The sequence below is a fragment of the Leptidea sinapis genome, chromosome 39 (assembly GCF_905404315.1).
Source record: "Leptidea sinapis chromosome 39, ilLepSina1.1, whole genome shotgun sequence".
NCBI classification, from domain to species: domain Eukaryota; kingdom Metazoa; phylum Arthropoda; class Insecta; order Lepidoptera; family Pieridae; genus Leptidea; species Leptidea sinapis.
Window position 1 is genome coordinate 6,090,334 of NC_066303.1, and position 15,747 is coordinate 6,106,080.

At 35.1% G+C, this 15,747-nt stretch overlaps 1 protein-coding gene across 2 annotated transcripts; it reads left to right on the top strand.

Moving 5' to 3' along the window:
- Positions 1-1,028: 1,028 nt before the first annotated feature.
- LOC126976024 (glutathione S-transferase 1-1-like) lies at positions 1,029-15,292 on the top strand. 2 transcript variants are annotated; one of them, XM_050824169.1, is made up of 5 exons: positions 1,029-1,187; positions 4,284-4,425; positions 11,817-12,017; positions 13,334-13,539; positions 14,944-15,292. In XM_050824169.1, the coding sequence occupies exons 2-5, from the start codon at positions 4,285-4,287 to the stop codon at positions 15,044-15,046; spliced, it is 651 nt and encodes a 216-aa protein (XP_050680126.1). In that variant the 5' UTR covers positions 1,029-1,187; position 4,284; the 3' UTR covers positions 15,047-15,292. The 2 variants fall into 2 exon arrangements, with proteins under 2 accessions (XP_050680126.1, XP_050680127.1); XM_050824170.1 differs by having other exon boundaries at positions 1,166-1,275.
- The last annotated feature ends 455 nt before the right edge of the window (positions 15,293-15,747 follow it).

Genomic DNA, 15,747 nt, shown 5'->3' on the forward strand with positions numbered 1-15,747 from the left:
AACGATATTACAATATGGAATTGAATAGTATTATAGTTGTTTTTTATGGATTTTATGGTTCAGACTTGTATTGTTTCACTGATTTGCATTATTTTAAAAATAATATGTATATGTTTAAACTTTTGTGTAATTAATATGTATGTATTTTTTGTGATTGACGTTGACGAGCAATCTTTTGATTTTATGTCCATAAAATAATTTGACTTTGACTTTAAAGACAATTATATTATGTTTGTAATAAATTAAAAATGCTTCTAATTCATTAATTAATTAAGTTAACTAAATTAATTCATTTAGTATCCATCCCTACTCTATGGTAGTCATTAAAATCGCAAATTTTATAGGAGGTTGAAGCTATATGTATTTAAAAGGCAATTCTGAGGGTATCATCGAAATTCTTAGTATAAAAAGTTTCACCAGACTCCTCAAATAATATGTCTTGTTTTTTTACATTTCTATCATAGATTTTTTTATCTCTATCAATGTTTAGGACTTAGATTAAGGATAGGTCTCCGCTGCGCTCCAACTAGATACCACAGGCGCAGTCGCAAAGTGCGGCAACTAATACTACACCCAAGTAGGCGTACTCGAGCCAGTCTCGATCAATGTGTGACGTTGACGTGCCACATGTTCTGTTAAACTTAATAATACTACTACAAGAAATAAAAAAGACACTGGGATCAAATACTGTCAGTAAGTATTTAGTATTTTATTAATTTTAATGTAAAATAAAACGAAGCATAAATGTTACAAAATTTGGAAGATGCCAATGAGTGTTAATATGCCACGCACACAAGCATCTAATAGTTGCTGTTATAAAAAAGCTATTGTTGTTTGGTAGTGCGGTATCTAGTTGGAGACAAATCTTAATCGAAGATTTAGGATTATCTCTCTTTATATGTATATATGCTTTAGCCTAATTTTACTGATGACGAGGAAACGCCATATTACGATGACTATGCATTTTAAGAATCATGATGTAATCAATTATTTTTTTTTTACTACCCATGAAGCACCACGCCGCAGCTTTGCAGTCAACAGTGAGCAAGTCATTTAAAATCTGGAAAGCACCGGTATATGCGTCATAGTCGACGGCGCGGTATAAATTCGTGGCGCCCCCACTGGCAACGTTTACAATCACTTGAACACCGCGAGAGAAGAACGCGTCAATCCTAAATTATCTTAAAGTAAGTATAATAGTGTTATTGTGATCCTTTCCTATTGTAATTATTACATTCATTGTGTTTAATTATCGTGCATTAAGGATAAAAACAGGTAAATATTACATTTCTTATTATTAGTCATTATTAGGTGCGTTATTTATATAATTAGATATATAAAATCACTAGATTTCCTCCTAAAAACTATTCAATTACAATAACACCAATCCTTGATTATTTTACTTTCAATTATGAATTCATTTCATTCATTAAATAGCTACATAATAGCAAAAAAGTGAATTGATAGTAAAATTTGGGTCCTAAAATTAACCCGAGTAACTTTGGAATGAAATTGAGCAAACTTTGAGTTAACGTCAAGGTATAATGACGATATAAGTAGGTACCTATAAATAAATATTTGTATGTAAGTACTTTTAATGCACTATTTCATTCTAAGAAAGGTAAGTTTGTAATATAATTATCAACTGACTGATTCAAACGCTTATCACTGTTTGTTGTCTCAAAAACGTTTAATCAAGTGCTTATCGTTAAATTTCTAATATTTGTAGTATTCGCAAACATTACTTTACTGGAAAGTTTGTAAAAATCTGTTGCGAAATTATCAAGTATGTACTTAATTATTATATCTAATATTTTTATCTTTAAGTGGGTACCTACAGATTTGTTTATTTGAAATAATTGCATAAGTCTGTATCTAAGGCTGAGATCTATACTTAGAATTTGCTCAGACTTTACTTACATAAATCTTAGCTTAGTGTGATAAAACGCGAACTTGAATGTTGCATTTGGCTGTCTTAGCGTAAGCTCAGCATAATTTCAGCTGTCAAATAACTATATAACGAAATCAAAGAACATACTAATCTTACACATATTTAAGTTGAACGTAAGTAAAGTCTGAGCAAACTCTATGTACGATCTCATGTATGTATCGATCTCAGCCTAAGACTTGCATTATTTCGTAGATAAACGCTAACTACATAGTTGTTTGAAAATAAAAATAATAGAGATTTTAATAAAACACATTCAAAGGCTTAAGATCTCGTTTTCTGTGGGACTGTCCCCCTGAAAAGGTCTTGAAACGTCGGGTTAACTAAAAAAAAATGTAACTTTTATGCAAAAATCTAATGTAGAAACACAGTTACAATAACACCTGTCTTAATCCTTTCAAAGGTGTTTAGAGAAAGTACAATAATGATATTACCTTCCTAGTTAGTATAATTCAGTATGTATATTATGATATAGTAATTGGTTCGATTTAAATAAGTACCTACTACGATTTCTCCTGTAATTAGAGCAAAGTGAAAGGTTTGGGTATGCACTTAATTTTTTCAACGGTGCAACACATATTCAGAACAAGTTCCCACGCATGCCAATTATGTATTATTATACACAGTTTCCGAGCACTGTTTCATTATAACTCAATCAACCGTCTGTGATATCCTTAATGCTGAAAGGCGGAGTATGTAGGTAGGTAAAGTTAACTGAAAAATACCATTACATTGGCGACAACTAAATGCAATATACTCACATTGTAAATCTATTAAAAAATTAAGTAAAAGTAAAGTTGGCAAAGCTTCCGCCTACCGGTATTATGAGTAGTTAGCTCAAGGCTATCAAACGGAAAACGCCAAAGTAGTTTTTTCCATTAGTTCATTCAGCCTTGCCACAAATGACCAGTCATTCCGCATTCAACCCTATAGAATTAAGAATGATTGAGTTATGTACATGACCTAGTTGATTTAATCGATAACTTTACACCAAATTTACGCTTGTTTGCAATAAACGTCTCCACGTAGGTTCTTAAATCTAAAACACCACCTTTAAAAAGCATAAAATATTTTTTTTAATAATATAATTGCGCTGATATTTTGTTACACTTATAATAATATAGTGAATTTATAGCTTAAACGAAACGAATTTATAATTATTGAAAAGCTCTATTTCTCATATAGTATGACCTTGGTTAGGCTGCAATACCAAAGTAGGTAGTAATAGAAATACTGTATTTTCCAATGACAATGGACAAGTAGGTCTACTCTTATTCAACGAAAAAAGAGTTCGATCGATGTTTCGGGTGTTTCCTACTACATTTCTATTCGTTCGGAAGTTTCGTCCCGAACGTCATTGTTTGACATTTCGAATTTATAAACCTACTCTAATTATTTTACGTTGCCAACGAAAATTTGAATGGCAGCTATTTGTTTGGAATTTTAAACTCAATTTGACGAAACCAAAGGTGTAACATCCTTGGGTTTTTTTTAACACTTTTGATTCTCCTTTGTGTGGATTTTGTTGCAAATTTGCTTGAAATGGTTTCAAGAATGCTTTTAATTGAGGCTGCTCTACGTGAAGAACATTTAGAATGTCAACGTGAATGACCGTTGTGCGAGATACATGTGCGAATTTTCATGTAAATCGGATGTCTTTGTGTAGGTGAGAAACAAGCAGATTCCTTTACTACATACAAATAGAAACCCTCCTTTTTTGATTGTTAAATTATATGCACCTGTTTTCACACATCGCGGCTCATCGTGAATTTTTGAACTTTGCTAGCCACAACGATTTAAGTAGCAATAATACGAACTGTGTAAAGTGTTCGTCCGTGGTTTTGTGTCGCGAAACATCTGACCATCTGCAGTGCACTCGTACTGTTTGTGTAATTACAAACACATGATACATTTCTTTGATAGACCGCAATACAATCTGAGTGTATCACAGCTAAGGTTAACTACCATCCGTCTAGATTAATCCAGACATAATAATAATAAAACTACATAGTAATTAATATAAAAATAAGTCTTCAATCGTTACGAGAAATGACATCTAAACTAGATCAACTAGAAAGTCCGGATTTTGAACGAAATATCCATTTTTGTCAGGGCTTTTCAAATTAGTAAATGGTAACCAATGACTCTCTGTTTGAGCTCTACAATGTCATTGATCGTGGTATATTATTACGTAAGATACGACTCAGTTCATACTGCCACTGCCATTCATCACATTTCTATAATAAGGTTCAGCTTATCCAGCCACTGGGATTTTCATAGCCTGTTAACAAATAAAACTCCATAATATATTAATGGTCATATTGTTCTTTGCCAGAATGCCAGTGGATCTTTACTACGTGCCCGGCTCGGCTCCGTGCAGAGCCGTCCTCCTCACCGCCAGGGCTCTCAACCTCAACCTCAATCTGAAGCTGGTGGATCTACACCATGGGGAACAACTGAAGCCTGAGTACTTGAAGGTAACGAACCTATTAGAAAATCTGTTTACGTGGTGCGCCCACTTCACTTGCAATGAACCTTTTCATTTAACTTGACACACTGTAGGTACACTAAACTTGGCAAGACTTTCTTTTAAATTTTTCCACCAAAAGTGCCCCTTTAACAATTTAAATTAGTCATTACAGCACCGGGGGAGATCGCTTCAGTCCAATGGTGTGGTAGCATAAGTGGATATGAAATTTTCTAATATTACCGTTACCAATTACGTGCTTCTAATCTTAGCGCTGCCAATGCTATTCATTCATAGAGAAATGTCAGAATCAATTGCGACCCTTTAAAATTTTATACCAACCTGGTAGCAACGAAAAATTCAGTTAGTTATACATCCCAGTTCGGTTGTACGAATCCCTTGAGAGTCCACATAGTACTTTAAGATATTATGACTATAGATCACAAAGGATTTTTTGTGCTTTAAAGCTGATCCTTGCTGCAGATCTCAACCATCGTATCTAATTAAATATCATCTCAACGTCTAGATGTATAGCATTCTCCCACATTGCGATTTTCAAGTAAATATAGTTTAATTAAATGTGGAAGGACCAACTACAACCAAGCTGGAATAAGCTACTGCACTCAGTCTTTCCATGTTTAATAAGACTTAAGACGGCCACAATAACTACCACCAACATACAAGCGAGTATGTATCTCGTCTTCTCTCCGTCTCGATATTATTGGTAGAGGTGCTACATCACTAAATTATTAGGTCATTCTCAATAAAATATGTGTTCGATAAAAATAGTTTTAAGTCGTTACTTGTGCTTCTGTTGTCTCAGTTTTTTTGCGAACTAAAAAAAGCATAAAAACACCTCCAAGCTAGACCGGTTAGATGTAACCTTGACTTCGGGTGCCTACCTGATCAGAGTTACCTGCTCTTAATAATTGAAATATTTATCAATATTTATATAATCTTCTCGTCCAAACTACCACAGTTTACCTGCAAGATCGAATCAGTAGTGAGGAGATCCGTAGGAGAACCATAATTACCGACATAGCCAAGATGATTGCGAAACTGAAGTGGTAGCAGGCACATAGCTCGATGGACAGATGGCCGTTGGGGCAGTAAAATCCTCGAATGGCGACCACGTTTTGGAAGACGTAGTGTTGGCAGGCCCCTCACAAGATGGAACGACGATCTGGTCAAGATTGCCGGAATAGGTTGGATGAAGGCAGCGCAGGACCGATCGTCATGGCAATCTTTGGGGGAGGCCTTTGTACAGCAGTGGACGTCTTCCGGTTGAAATAATGATGATGGTTATATATAATCCTATTTACATTATATATAATGTACGAACACTCCCTACTAAGAGTCCGTACCGTCGGCCTATATACAGTGTTCATCAACAAGGGATGCGTATTCCCTCAGCTTTGGATTTTTCGTCAAGTTCGGCCTGGCAGCCTTTCGTGCTTTCAAGATATTTCAAGGTAAATTGCGTCGAGGTCTTCGCTTCAGTCTCTCATTGAGATCCTAGTTACTGATGACTTCGCTCTAGCTTTTTTTTGGTCAAGCGGATGCCGGATTTAGATATCAAGAGGCCTCGGGGCAACTAAAGAGTGGAGGCCTATGGGCCAAATTATTATCCAAAAAAAATTGACAATTTCTTCAACAATCAAGTTTTCCAATTAATAATTTATTGTGGAACCAAGTATAGATTCTCTTATTAAATATTTGATTTCTGTTTATATTTACCCCCTTATTCATAATAGTCTGCTAACCTAAAGCATTGCTAATTCTCACTCTGTCTTCTATTGACCTAGGTCAGAATGAGAAAAAACACTCCTAAGCGGCTGTTTAAAGTTAGCGGACCATTATAAATAAGGGGGATAATATAATCATGTTTGTACAAAGTGCTGTAGATAAAGGTAAAACGCGAAAAAGATATTAAAAGGAAAAGAAATTGCTTACAAGTGTTTACTAGTCTGAATTTGAATTTTTCTTTCCGAAGTCTCTATTAGGGGCGATTCTTTTGTGGAGGCCCCGGGGCTGTAGCCCCGATTGCTCTCCCTTAAATCCGGCTCTGGTCTAGCGAAAATAATCGTCACAAATTGTAGTGTCAACCACTCGCTACTGAATTCAAGTGCTCGAAAATATTTCCATTAAGTCAGACACTAAGTCTGAGACCTGTAAAGCGTACTTTGCTCTCAGACTTTACTTACATTAAACAAAGATGAGTGTAAGTTCAGAACAATCATTGATTTCGTTTTTATAGTCATTTGACAGCTGAAATTATGCTGAACTCATGTTAAGTATGTATATATCAGCTTGATTATAGACAGTCTCTCAAAGAAAAAATTAAAGAAGTAAATATTATGACTGTTCATTGTCAGTACATTTATGAAAAAAATTAACGTGACAAAAATCGTCACCTTTTTGCTCTTAGTGATTTTCATTATAATAAAACTAGAAGTAAGGGATTGCTTGTAACTAATTCTAGTAGGCTTCATAAGATACATAATAGCTTTAAGGGTAAATGTATACACTTTTATAATAATGTCCCAGCCACTGTTCAGGCATTATATATAAATAAATTTAAATGCTTTATTAAAAAATGGCTCTGTCGTAAATCCTAGTGCTCCACAGCGGATCGGAAGTGATCGGACAGCCTGGGACTGGATTATGATTATTTTATAGCAATAGCAATGACAGTACATTATTGTATAGGTATTTTTATTAAAAAGAGCGCAATAAAAAAGAATGCTGGGAGAGTTTCTTGCGCCGCTTCTTCTATCTCAGCGGGAGTAGTATCTAGTATATTCGAAATGACATCAAAAAGGACTCTAAAGGAACGAATTTAAGCTAAGTTTTACATAAGTAAAGTCTGAGCGAAGTATAAGTAACTACCTACGCTCTTGCCCGTTTACTCCTTTTAGAATAAATAATATCTAGGTAATTGTTATAAGTATTCCACTGCCACGGTTTAGAGCTGACAAACCCTACACCTGACAACCTTTTGCGGTCAAAATATACAAAATAATTATAATTGACGGTAGGTAGTTAAAAAGTAGTCATGGCACGCAAACACATTTTATGTCTGCTGTGCAAATCTATGGCTTATTTCAAGAGGGATAGATTCGTTAACTCGTTGAAATATCGCGAAGGTCATATCTCGCATGATGTAACAACTTATGCATGAAGTTCGTTGAACCACAAGTGGGTCGCTATGTTTGTTGCTAATATTTTCCCATGTATTGCGTTTCTTATGTCTTTATTATAGCAACTTAGAAGTCATTATCCCTTATTTTACTAGATAAAATCAAAATAGTGCCTATTTGATACTATTATCAGTTTTATATTTAGGTTGCTATTCGCGGCACAAAATAACAGATTCTAGGTGAAATAATTTCACTAAAATTAAGTCATAGGTAAACTGTCTTTTTTGTGATGGTGTAGACGAGAGACGGTGTAAACTCAACAGGTGGACAGTGATCACTGCTCCTCATGCTCCTCAGGACCCTGGAAATAACAGAGGAACTAGCAGAGCCCTTACCCTACTGAGAAAGGTTATGAGACCTCAAGATATTTTCTGGTATTTAACAATTGGACACTAAATATAGTTTTGTAAAATAAAAATAAAATGTTTAAGTAAGTCTTCATGGCAAGTAATGGACTATTTTATATTATAATACAATGGATAGGTAGGTACTGGAAGTATTTTTGTAACTGCTACGTGTTGCAAAGTTAAATAATTTATATGAATACTTTTTATGATTAATAATACAAAATCAATAAGTAGGTACCTACTACCCACAATGTCCGTAACGGCAAAGAATATTTAATAGTACCTACAAGTAAATGTAACGGTTATAGCAAGTACCTACGGTAAATATACCGGTTACCTTCAAGACATTCCGATCTCTATCGAGTCTTAAAATGCAATCATGACATTCCTAACTGCGCTTATTGTATAGAATTTATATCTTAAATAAACTTGTAACTTATTATAATCGTGGAAATTAATAAGAACACACACACACACTCGAGAAAGATCTCGAAAAAATCCGTAACGGTACGTACTTATTACATATTATTTGCCGGTACCTACGTGAGTTGATTTAGGAAAGACCTATAATGGGAGTGTCTAATTTGATGAGGGAATTGGATAACTAGAGGATATAATACCTCTGTAAAAGTGATACCTACCCGAATATAATATTATGATCAATTTAAATTGTATAAATTGAAATTGAAAGGTATCAACCGAACCGATTTTTGTCGCTTCGATTTTGTTCAAAATCTGTACACACGGTTCAAATCGCATGTGAATTTGCAGTTGAACGACTAAAACCGCTCTATCTGAATAACAAATTATTAGACTAGCCTAACACACATCCGTTTTTAACAATTATATTAAATTTCGCAACATATATAATATAGGTACTATGTAGATTGATGAATGAATTCGTCAATATTATTTCATAACATCAAGAGATATTCCGTAAAATATGTTGCCTGTTGCTATAATGATATTGTTTGACAGCAGAACTGTCAAACCGAGCGTCAATAAATTCTCTCAAAAAATTTCATATGTAACATGTTAATGGAGAGATCCATCACTATTAAAGGTCCATCCTCTTACCTCCCTCCTAAGTCAATTTGGAAAGGTTTACCTCAAGGCTCAGTCCTTAGTCCCCTTCTTTATAATCTGTATACCCATGACCTCAACCGTTACACCTTTCTGTCAGATACTGCAATATGCAGATGACATTGTCCTGTATTCTTCTGACAAGTCTATACAAGATTCATCTAATCATTTAAATAATGCTCTTGATTATCTTTCTGAATATTTAACACAACATGGACTGTCTCTACCAACATCTAAAAGTAAGGTAGTTTTATTTACAAATAAAAGAATTCTTCCATCTATTAAAATTAAAATTTATGATGTTGATCTACCAATTGTTAATAATGTTAAGTTTTTGGGTATTTGGTTGGATCACAAATTATCTGGCGTCAACCATTTTGATTATGTCTCACAGAAATGTGAGAAAAATATTAATATTCTTCGCTCATTGTCTGGTGTCTGGTGGGGAGCTCACCCCGTCACTCAAAAATTACTATACAATGCCATAATTCGCACTCATTTAGATTATGGCACTATTTTCTTAATCCCAGCAAACAAAGCAGGTCTAAATAAATTGGACAGAAATCAGGCTAAATGTTTACGTATAGTATTGGGAGCTATGAAATCCAGCCCTATTAATGCAATGCAAGTAGAATGTGTGGATCCTCCCCTCTCACTACGTAGACAATTCCTTGCCAATAAATTTTTCTTTAAACTAGCTGGCTGCCGAGCTCATCCCTTACTCCAAAAATTAGAACAATTAGCTGTTTTATACAATGATAATAATATTGTACCTGAAGACAAAAGACCTTGCGTTATAAATAGTTACCTTTTATTTTCTCAGCTCTCTAACCCTCTCTTTCAATATTCTAAATTGCCTTTATTTTCTATGCCTTTCAATGCTCTTACTTTCCAACCCTCAGTAATTTTAGACTTGGGTGTTGATAAGTTTTCTATAGAAGCAAATAAAACGTTTTCTCATATAATGGACTCAGATTTTCGACATTGGTATAAAATCTACACGGATGCTTCAAAAACAGACATGAGTCCGGTTGGGGCTGCAGTATGGATTCCCTCAACAAGAATTATACTGAGTTATAGCTGCCCACCTACCACTTCTGTGTTTACAGGGGAATCAACCGCCATTCTTGAAGCTATTCTATTTGTTAAGTCTCACAACATGAACAATTCTATTATCCTTTCAGGCTCCAAAAGTTGCCTCCAATCAATTCTCTCAAATCCGTTTAAGTCAAAAAGCCAGTTTCCCATCATTCTCAAAATAAGAGAAACTTTGAAAGAGTGCTATGAACTCAAAATTAACATAGTTCTAGCTTGGATTCCAGGTCACATGGGCATCTCTGGTAATGAAAATGCAGATGCCTGTGCTAGATCAGCTGCTCATTCAGGTTCCTTTCAGTATTCTGAAATATTCACTCATGACTTGTGCTCTACCCTGAAACCCAAGATGTATGAGAGTTGGTCAAACATTTGGCAAGTTTCCAAAACTTTAAAAGGCAAATTTTATGGAGAACTCCAACCAGAAATTCCTCAAAAACCTTGGTTCTCAAAATGTAGGATTCATAATAAAACTATAATCTCGACTATATGCCGCTTACGTTTAAACCATGCCTGCACTCCAGTCTTCCTAGCTAAACTTAGAATTAGGGATCATTCTCTATGTGATTGTGGCCTTGATGAGGGAAACATGGATCATTTATTCTGTAGTTGTCCCTTGATGCAATCTTCTCTGCACAATTACGAGTATATACCCGCTGAAGTCCCCCGTCCAACCTCCGTTAAATGTCTCCTCTCCCTAGTTTACACTCCTTTTGTAAATATTTTGTGTAAATATATTAAAATAAATAAGATTAAGTTGTAAATATTATTTAGTACTTATATTAATTAATTATTTAAGTATTTCTATTTGTGTATGTCGTTTAAAGTCTTACAAGCATGTATATTATTTTTTTCAGATATTATTAGAAAATTAAACTTTATGTAATCTGAACACCGATTATTACCGTTAAACTTAGAAGACACATACTCAAAGCTTGGTAGTCTAATCTAACGTGATTCTGGCAAATCTGTGGTATATCTTCCACAGAAGCCACAGTAGGAAGAATAGAATAGAATAGAAACAAATATTGGAAATAAAGATAATCATGGGCCCAAATCGAAATAAAAACTACCCTTCTCTCAAGTTGGACTAGACTGTAATTCATGAAGTAATCCCCATCAACATCCGTTCATTAGTTTATAAGTTTACTGGAAACAAACATCAGAACACTGGATTTATAATAAAGATAATATAATCGTCAGCGTTCCTATCGTGTCTCTACATTTAATATTCAAATAAAAACTAAATTGTATCTTAATCCAATATTGAGGTCGTAAATCAACGTTTTATTGAATTATTTTCATTTTATAAATGTATAAAAAAGTTAATCATACATTCATATTAATTATATAAAATTATTCCAATATTCGATCCTTTCGTACTAAAATATCCTAATAGATTCACAAACCAAACTAATACATTGAGTTCGCTAATTTTGTAATATTTCTAAGAGATAAGCATAATTTAAAAATACATATTAAACTGCTCCAAGAAATTATTATTATTATGTAATTACATATTAATTAATTATTATAATTATAATAAACCAAAATAGTTTGTAAATTGGTTCTAAAACTACTTAATTTAAACGAGACAAATTAGGTTAAAGCTTTCAATAAAAGTCTTTATGAAAACAATGTTTTTCAAGTGATAGAAAGATGTGTTATTGTTGCAGCTGAACCCCCAGCACACCGTGCCCACCCTGGTGGATGACGGGTTCTCCATCTACGAGTCGCGAGCCATCATCACCTACCTGGTGAACAAGTATGGCAAGGGCAGCACTCTGTATCCCGAAGACCCTAAGGCGCGGGCGCTAGTCGACATGCGCCTTTACTTCGACATCGGAACTCTTTATCAGAGATTCAGCGACTATTTCGTAAGTGCTTCATTACCTACTAGGTCAGATTCTTACCACCCATTTCGAAAAGAAATACGTTAGGCCTGAGAAGACAGTCGCAAGAAATTTAGCGGGGCTTTTTATATGACTAGCAGCCCGGACAGGCTTCGTTCTGTCAAAAATTAATAGTAAAAATTAAATAAATATAATGCGTTACCGAGTGATCCCGTTATATCTCAATAACAAACGACGAAAACTTACAAAAACAAGTTTTCTTTTTCGTAGACTGCAATACTTTATAAACTTGATGATACTCATTCTAATGCTTTCCCGGCCGGTACCTCCGCAACCTCTATGTTCCTGCATTTTAGATCTGTAATATCCTCGAAAATATTCATTTAAATTTCATGCTGTAAAGAGAGCCATAAAAATCTATATTGATTGCAGAATGTACTTAAGGTACTTAATTGGATAAGAATAAATGCAATGTATTGCTCAAAATTGCTTCGTAAATTACCCATTATTTCTTGTAGAATAAGAAGATCTCCCTACTAACTTTGGACGCTACGCACCACATCTACGAACAAATAAATAATAAAGAACAAAGACAGCGTTGGAAATTTTATTCCTCCGCATCCACAATAGGTACAGCGGTATAGGTATTCAGCGGCTGATAAAATTTATGGTTGTAGACAGTGAAGTATGTAACGTCGATTTTTGTGTAGATATGAGATAAGATTTAACATTACGGGTTGCTGCCAAAGAGTGTGCCTGTCTTTAAATATTGCATTTTGTCCTTCTATATTAAATCTATTGTTGTCATGGGCTATCCTGCCTAAAATCGGCAGACTGGACCAGTCGTCACGCCAGTATAAATGATTACTGCATACGCAGGGCATTTGCCACTCTTAATATACAAGCTGCTTTAGAGCCAAATGGTATTACCCGCCGCGATGGCAAGCTTCCTGATGGAATGACCCTGGTGGCTTGGGCACGGGGCAGTTCGCTGTTGTGGGACGCGGAACTCACACTGGCTCCTTCTCATGTCCAATTTACGACAGTTGGTGCTGGTTGGTCGACTTCTAAAGATAGCAAGCGTCGTTTTTAGGCCGTTTGGTGTCGAGACACTTGGCCTGTGCGGCCCTCAGGCGTGGAGAATGTACAAAGTACTATCTACGCGCCTCAATAGGGCTACTGGAAACACAAGCATTGGAAGCTATTTCAGTCAACGGATCAGCCTAGCTATCCAACGCGGAAATGCTGCCAGTATTGTTAGTACACTTCCCCGTAATCATAGTATTGTTTTTGAATAAATATATTATTTGATGACACAATAATGTAATCTTCTCCAATAGTACCCACAAGTGTTCGGCGGTGCCCCAGCTGACAAGGACAAGCTAACCAAAGTGGAGGATGCTCTCAAACTGCTAGACACCTTCCTCGAGGGCCAGAAGTTCGTGGCTGGGCCCACCCTCACCGTAGCAGATCTCAGCATCATCGCTAGCGTCTCCAGCTTCGAAGCGTCTGATATTGATTTCAAGAAATTCGCAAACGTTAAACGGTAAGTGTGACTTATCCCGTGTGTGTACTCCAGAAATATAACACAAATGACTACCAACAGAGAAAGAAATGACGAAACATTGGGAAGCGTATTACATCTGCCGCCGACAACTACGACCGCTCTGTCAAGAGCGTATCGATCGAGAACAAACCGTGTTTCAGCTAGAAAGCAAAGCCAAATTAGCTACGAAGGAACTAGGTGTTTTCAATTTTCTCAATAGAGCGACTCACTTCGGACCATATTATAATAACTCTTTTTATAAGGCAGGTCCTACCACATAATATGAAGTATTAATTGCTGTCATCTCTGATCTGGTGCACCCCAGTATCAGCTATAACTAATAATTTAATATTAAATTTTAATTAACCGTTATTGCCGTAAAAAATCAACGGTATTCATAATTTTCGTAACCTTCTCAACATAGAATTGTAGCAAGTTACTGGCATATTTTATTTATATTTACTTTACCAGCGGGAGGCTCCTTTGCACAGGATGCCGGCTAGATGATGGGTATCAAAACGGCGCCTATTTCTTTCGAGAAGCAGTAATGTGTAAGCATTATCGTGTTTCAGTCTGAAGGGCGCCGCGGCCGTAGCTAGTGAAATTACTTGGCAAATGAGACTTAACATCTTATGTCTCAAGGTGACGAGCGCAATTGTGGTGTTTTTGGGTTTTTAAAGAATCCTGAGCGGTACTTCATTATAATGAGCAGGGCGTATAAATTACCATCACCTGAACGTCCTGCTCGTTTCATCCCTTATTGTCATAAAAAAATATTGAGAATCTAACAGGAGATCTGTAGTCATTGCACGATAAACATTTAAGTATGCATACAAACCTTCCAACTGATTCATAATGATGTGATTTATCATGGCGATAATTCTTATGATTTATTCATGTAACAAGTTCGTTCCCACTGTAGCATTTGTAATAACCAATTCTTGTCTTGCTGCAAGCCTTAGCCTTGCCTTGGACTTGGACAAAGATACTTACTTCCTCTTTAATTCCAAAAAAAAAACGAGTTTGTTTCGTCTGCTAGACGAGAAGCAGAAGTCGTGGATTCAATTTTCATTGGAGTGACTCTATAGTTAACCCGACCTTTCAAGACCTTTCCAGATCTCGTTTTCAGGGGGACATTCCCCCTACAACTAAAATAATAATAAAAATGTAATAATTACGCAAAAATTTTATGTAAATGTTTTACAATTACACGCGTCTTAAGCCTTTATAAGTGTTTTATTTAAGTACTTACACATCATTAAAATATTGTGATAATAATTCCGAAACTCGACTGAATGCAAATTAAGCGGCGTTTATCTTGTAGCTTCCCAATTATTTCATGGGAGCGTTATATAGGATCATTCAGTAAACATAACTTTAGTAAAAATGTTTTTTTTTCTCCAGGTGGTACGAGTCTGTTAAAACCTCCGCTCCCGGCTACCAAGAAGCTAACGAGAAAGGTTTAGATGCCTTCAAAGCTCTTGTGAACAGCATGATGAAGAAGTAACCATTCATTAGCATTTCAGTTCCTTTACATTGTTAACAAAATCAGTGTTGTTTTTCAAATTTTATTGTGAAAATGATAAAATCTAAGTTGTTGCAGCCTGAAATTTGTATAGGTTAAGTGCTTACCCACACTGATTAAGTATTTTAAGATACATAACCAAATGGTTCAACACGAAGAAATTTTATATCAATACTTACATTCCGTTATAAGAACTAGGAATAAGTCACAATAAAACAAACTATTTTATCTCTTTGTTTCATTTATTTCTAATTCCCTTATTTAATTGTACGCGATACTATTGACCAAGCCAAATTATCAAATTAAGCGTGTACCAGCAACAATGTTTGGTATATTAGTAGTCGAAGAAAGAGAATGGAAATTCATTTGATGATAAATGAACATTCCGGGGGCCACCCTTAAAAAATCACTTCTGGAAAAAAATAAGGTATATATACTAATACAGACACAGTAGAATACAACAATAATAACATTCATATGGTAATGCTTCAGTTATAGGCGAAAATGACATGCCATTTAACTAAGTTAGATTATTAACTAGATTAGATCTAGGTCCTGAAATAACCGTTTCTTTTTTTTTATTGTGTAAAGTGCGATTAAATGTGTCACGTTCATAGTGATGTGTGTTATATTCCCCGATAATTCAATTCATTATAATAAACCTTAATAAGAACCTGCATAGT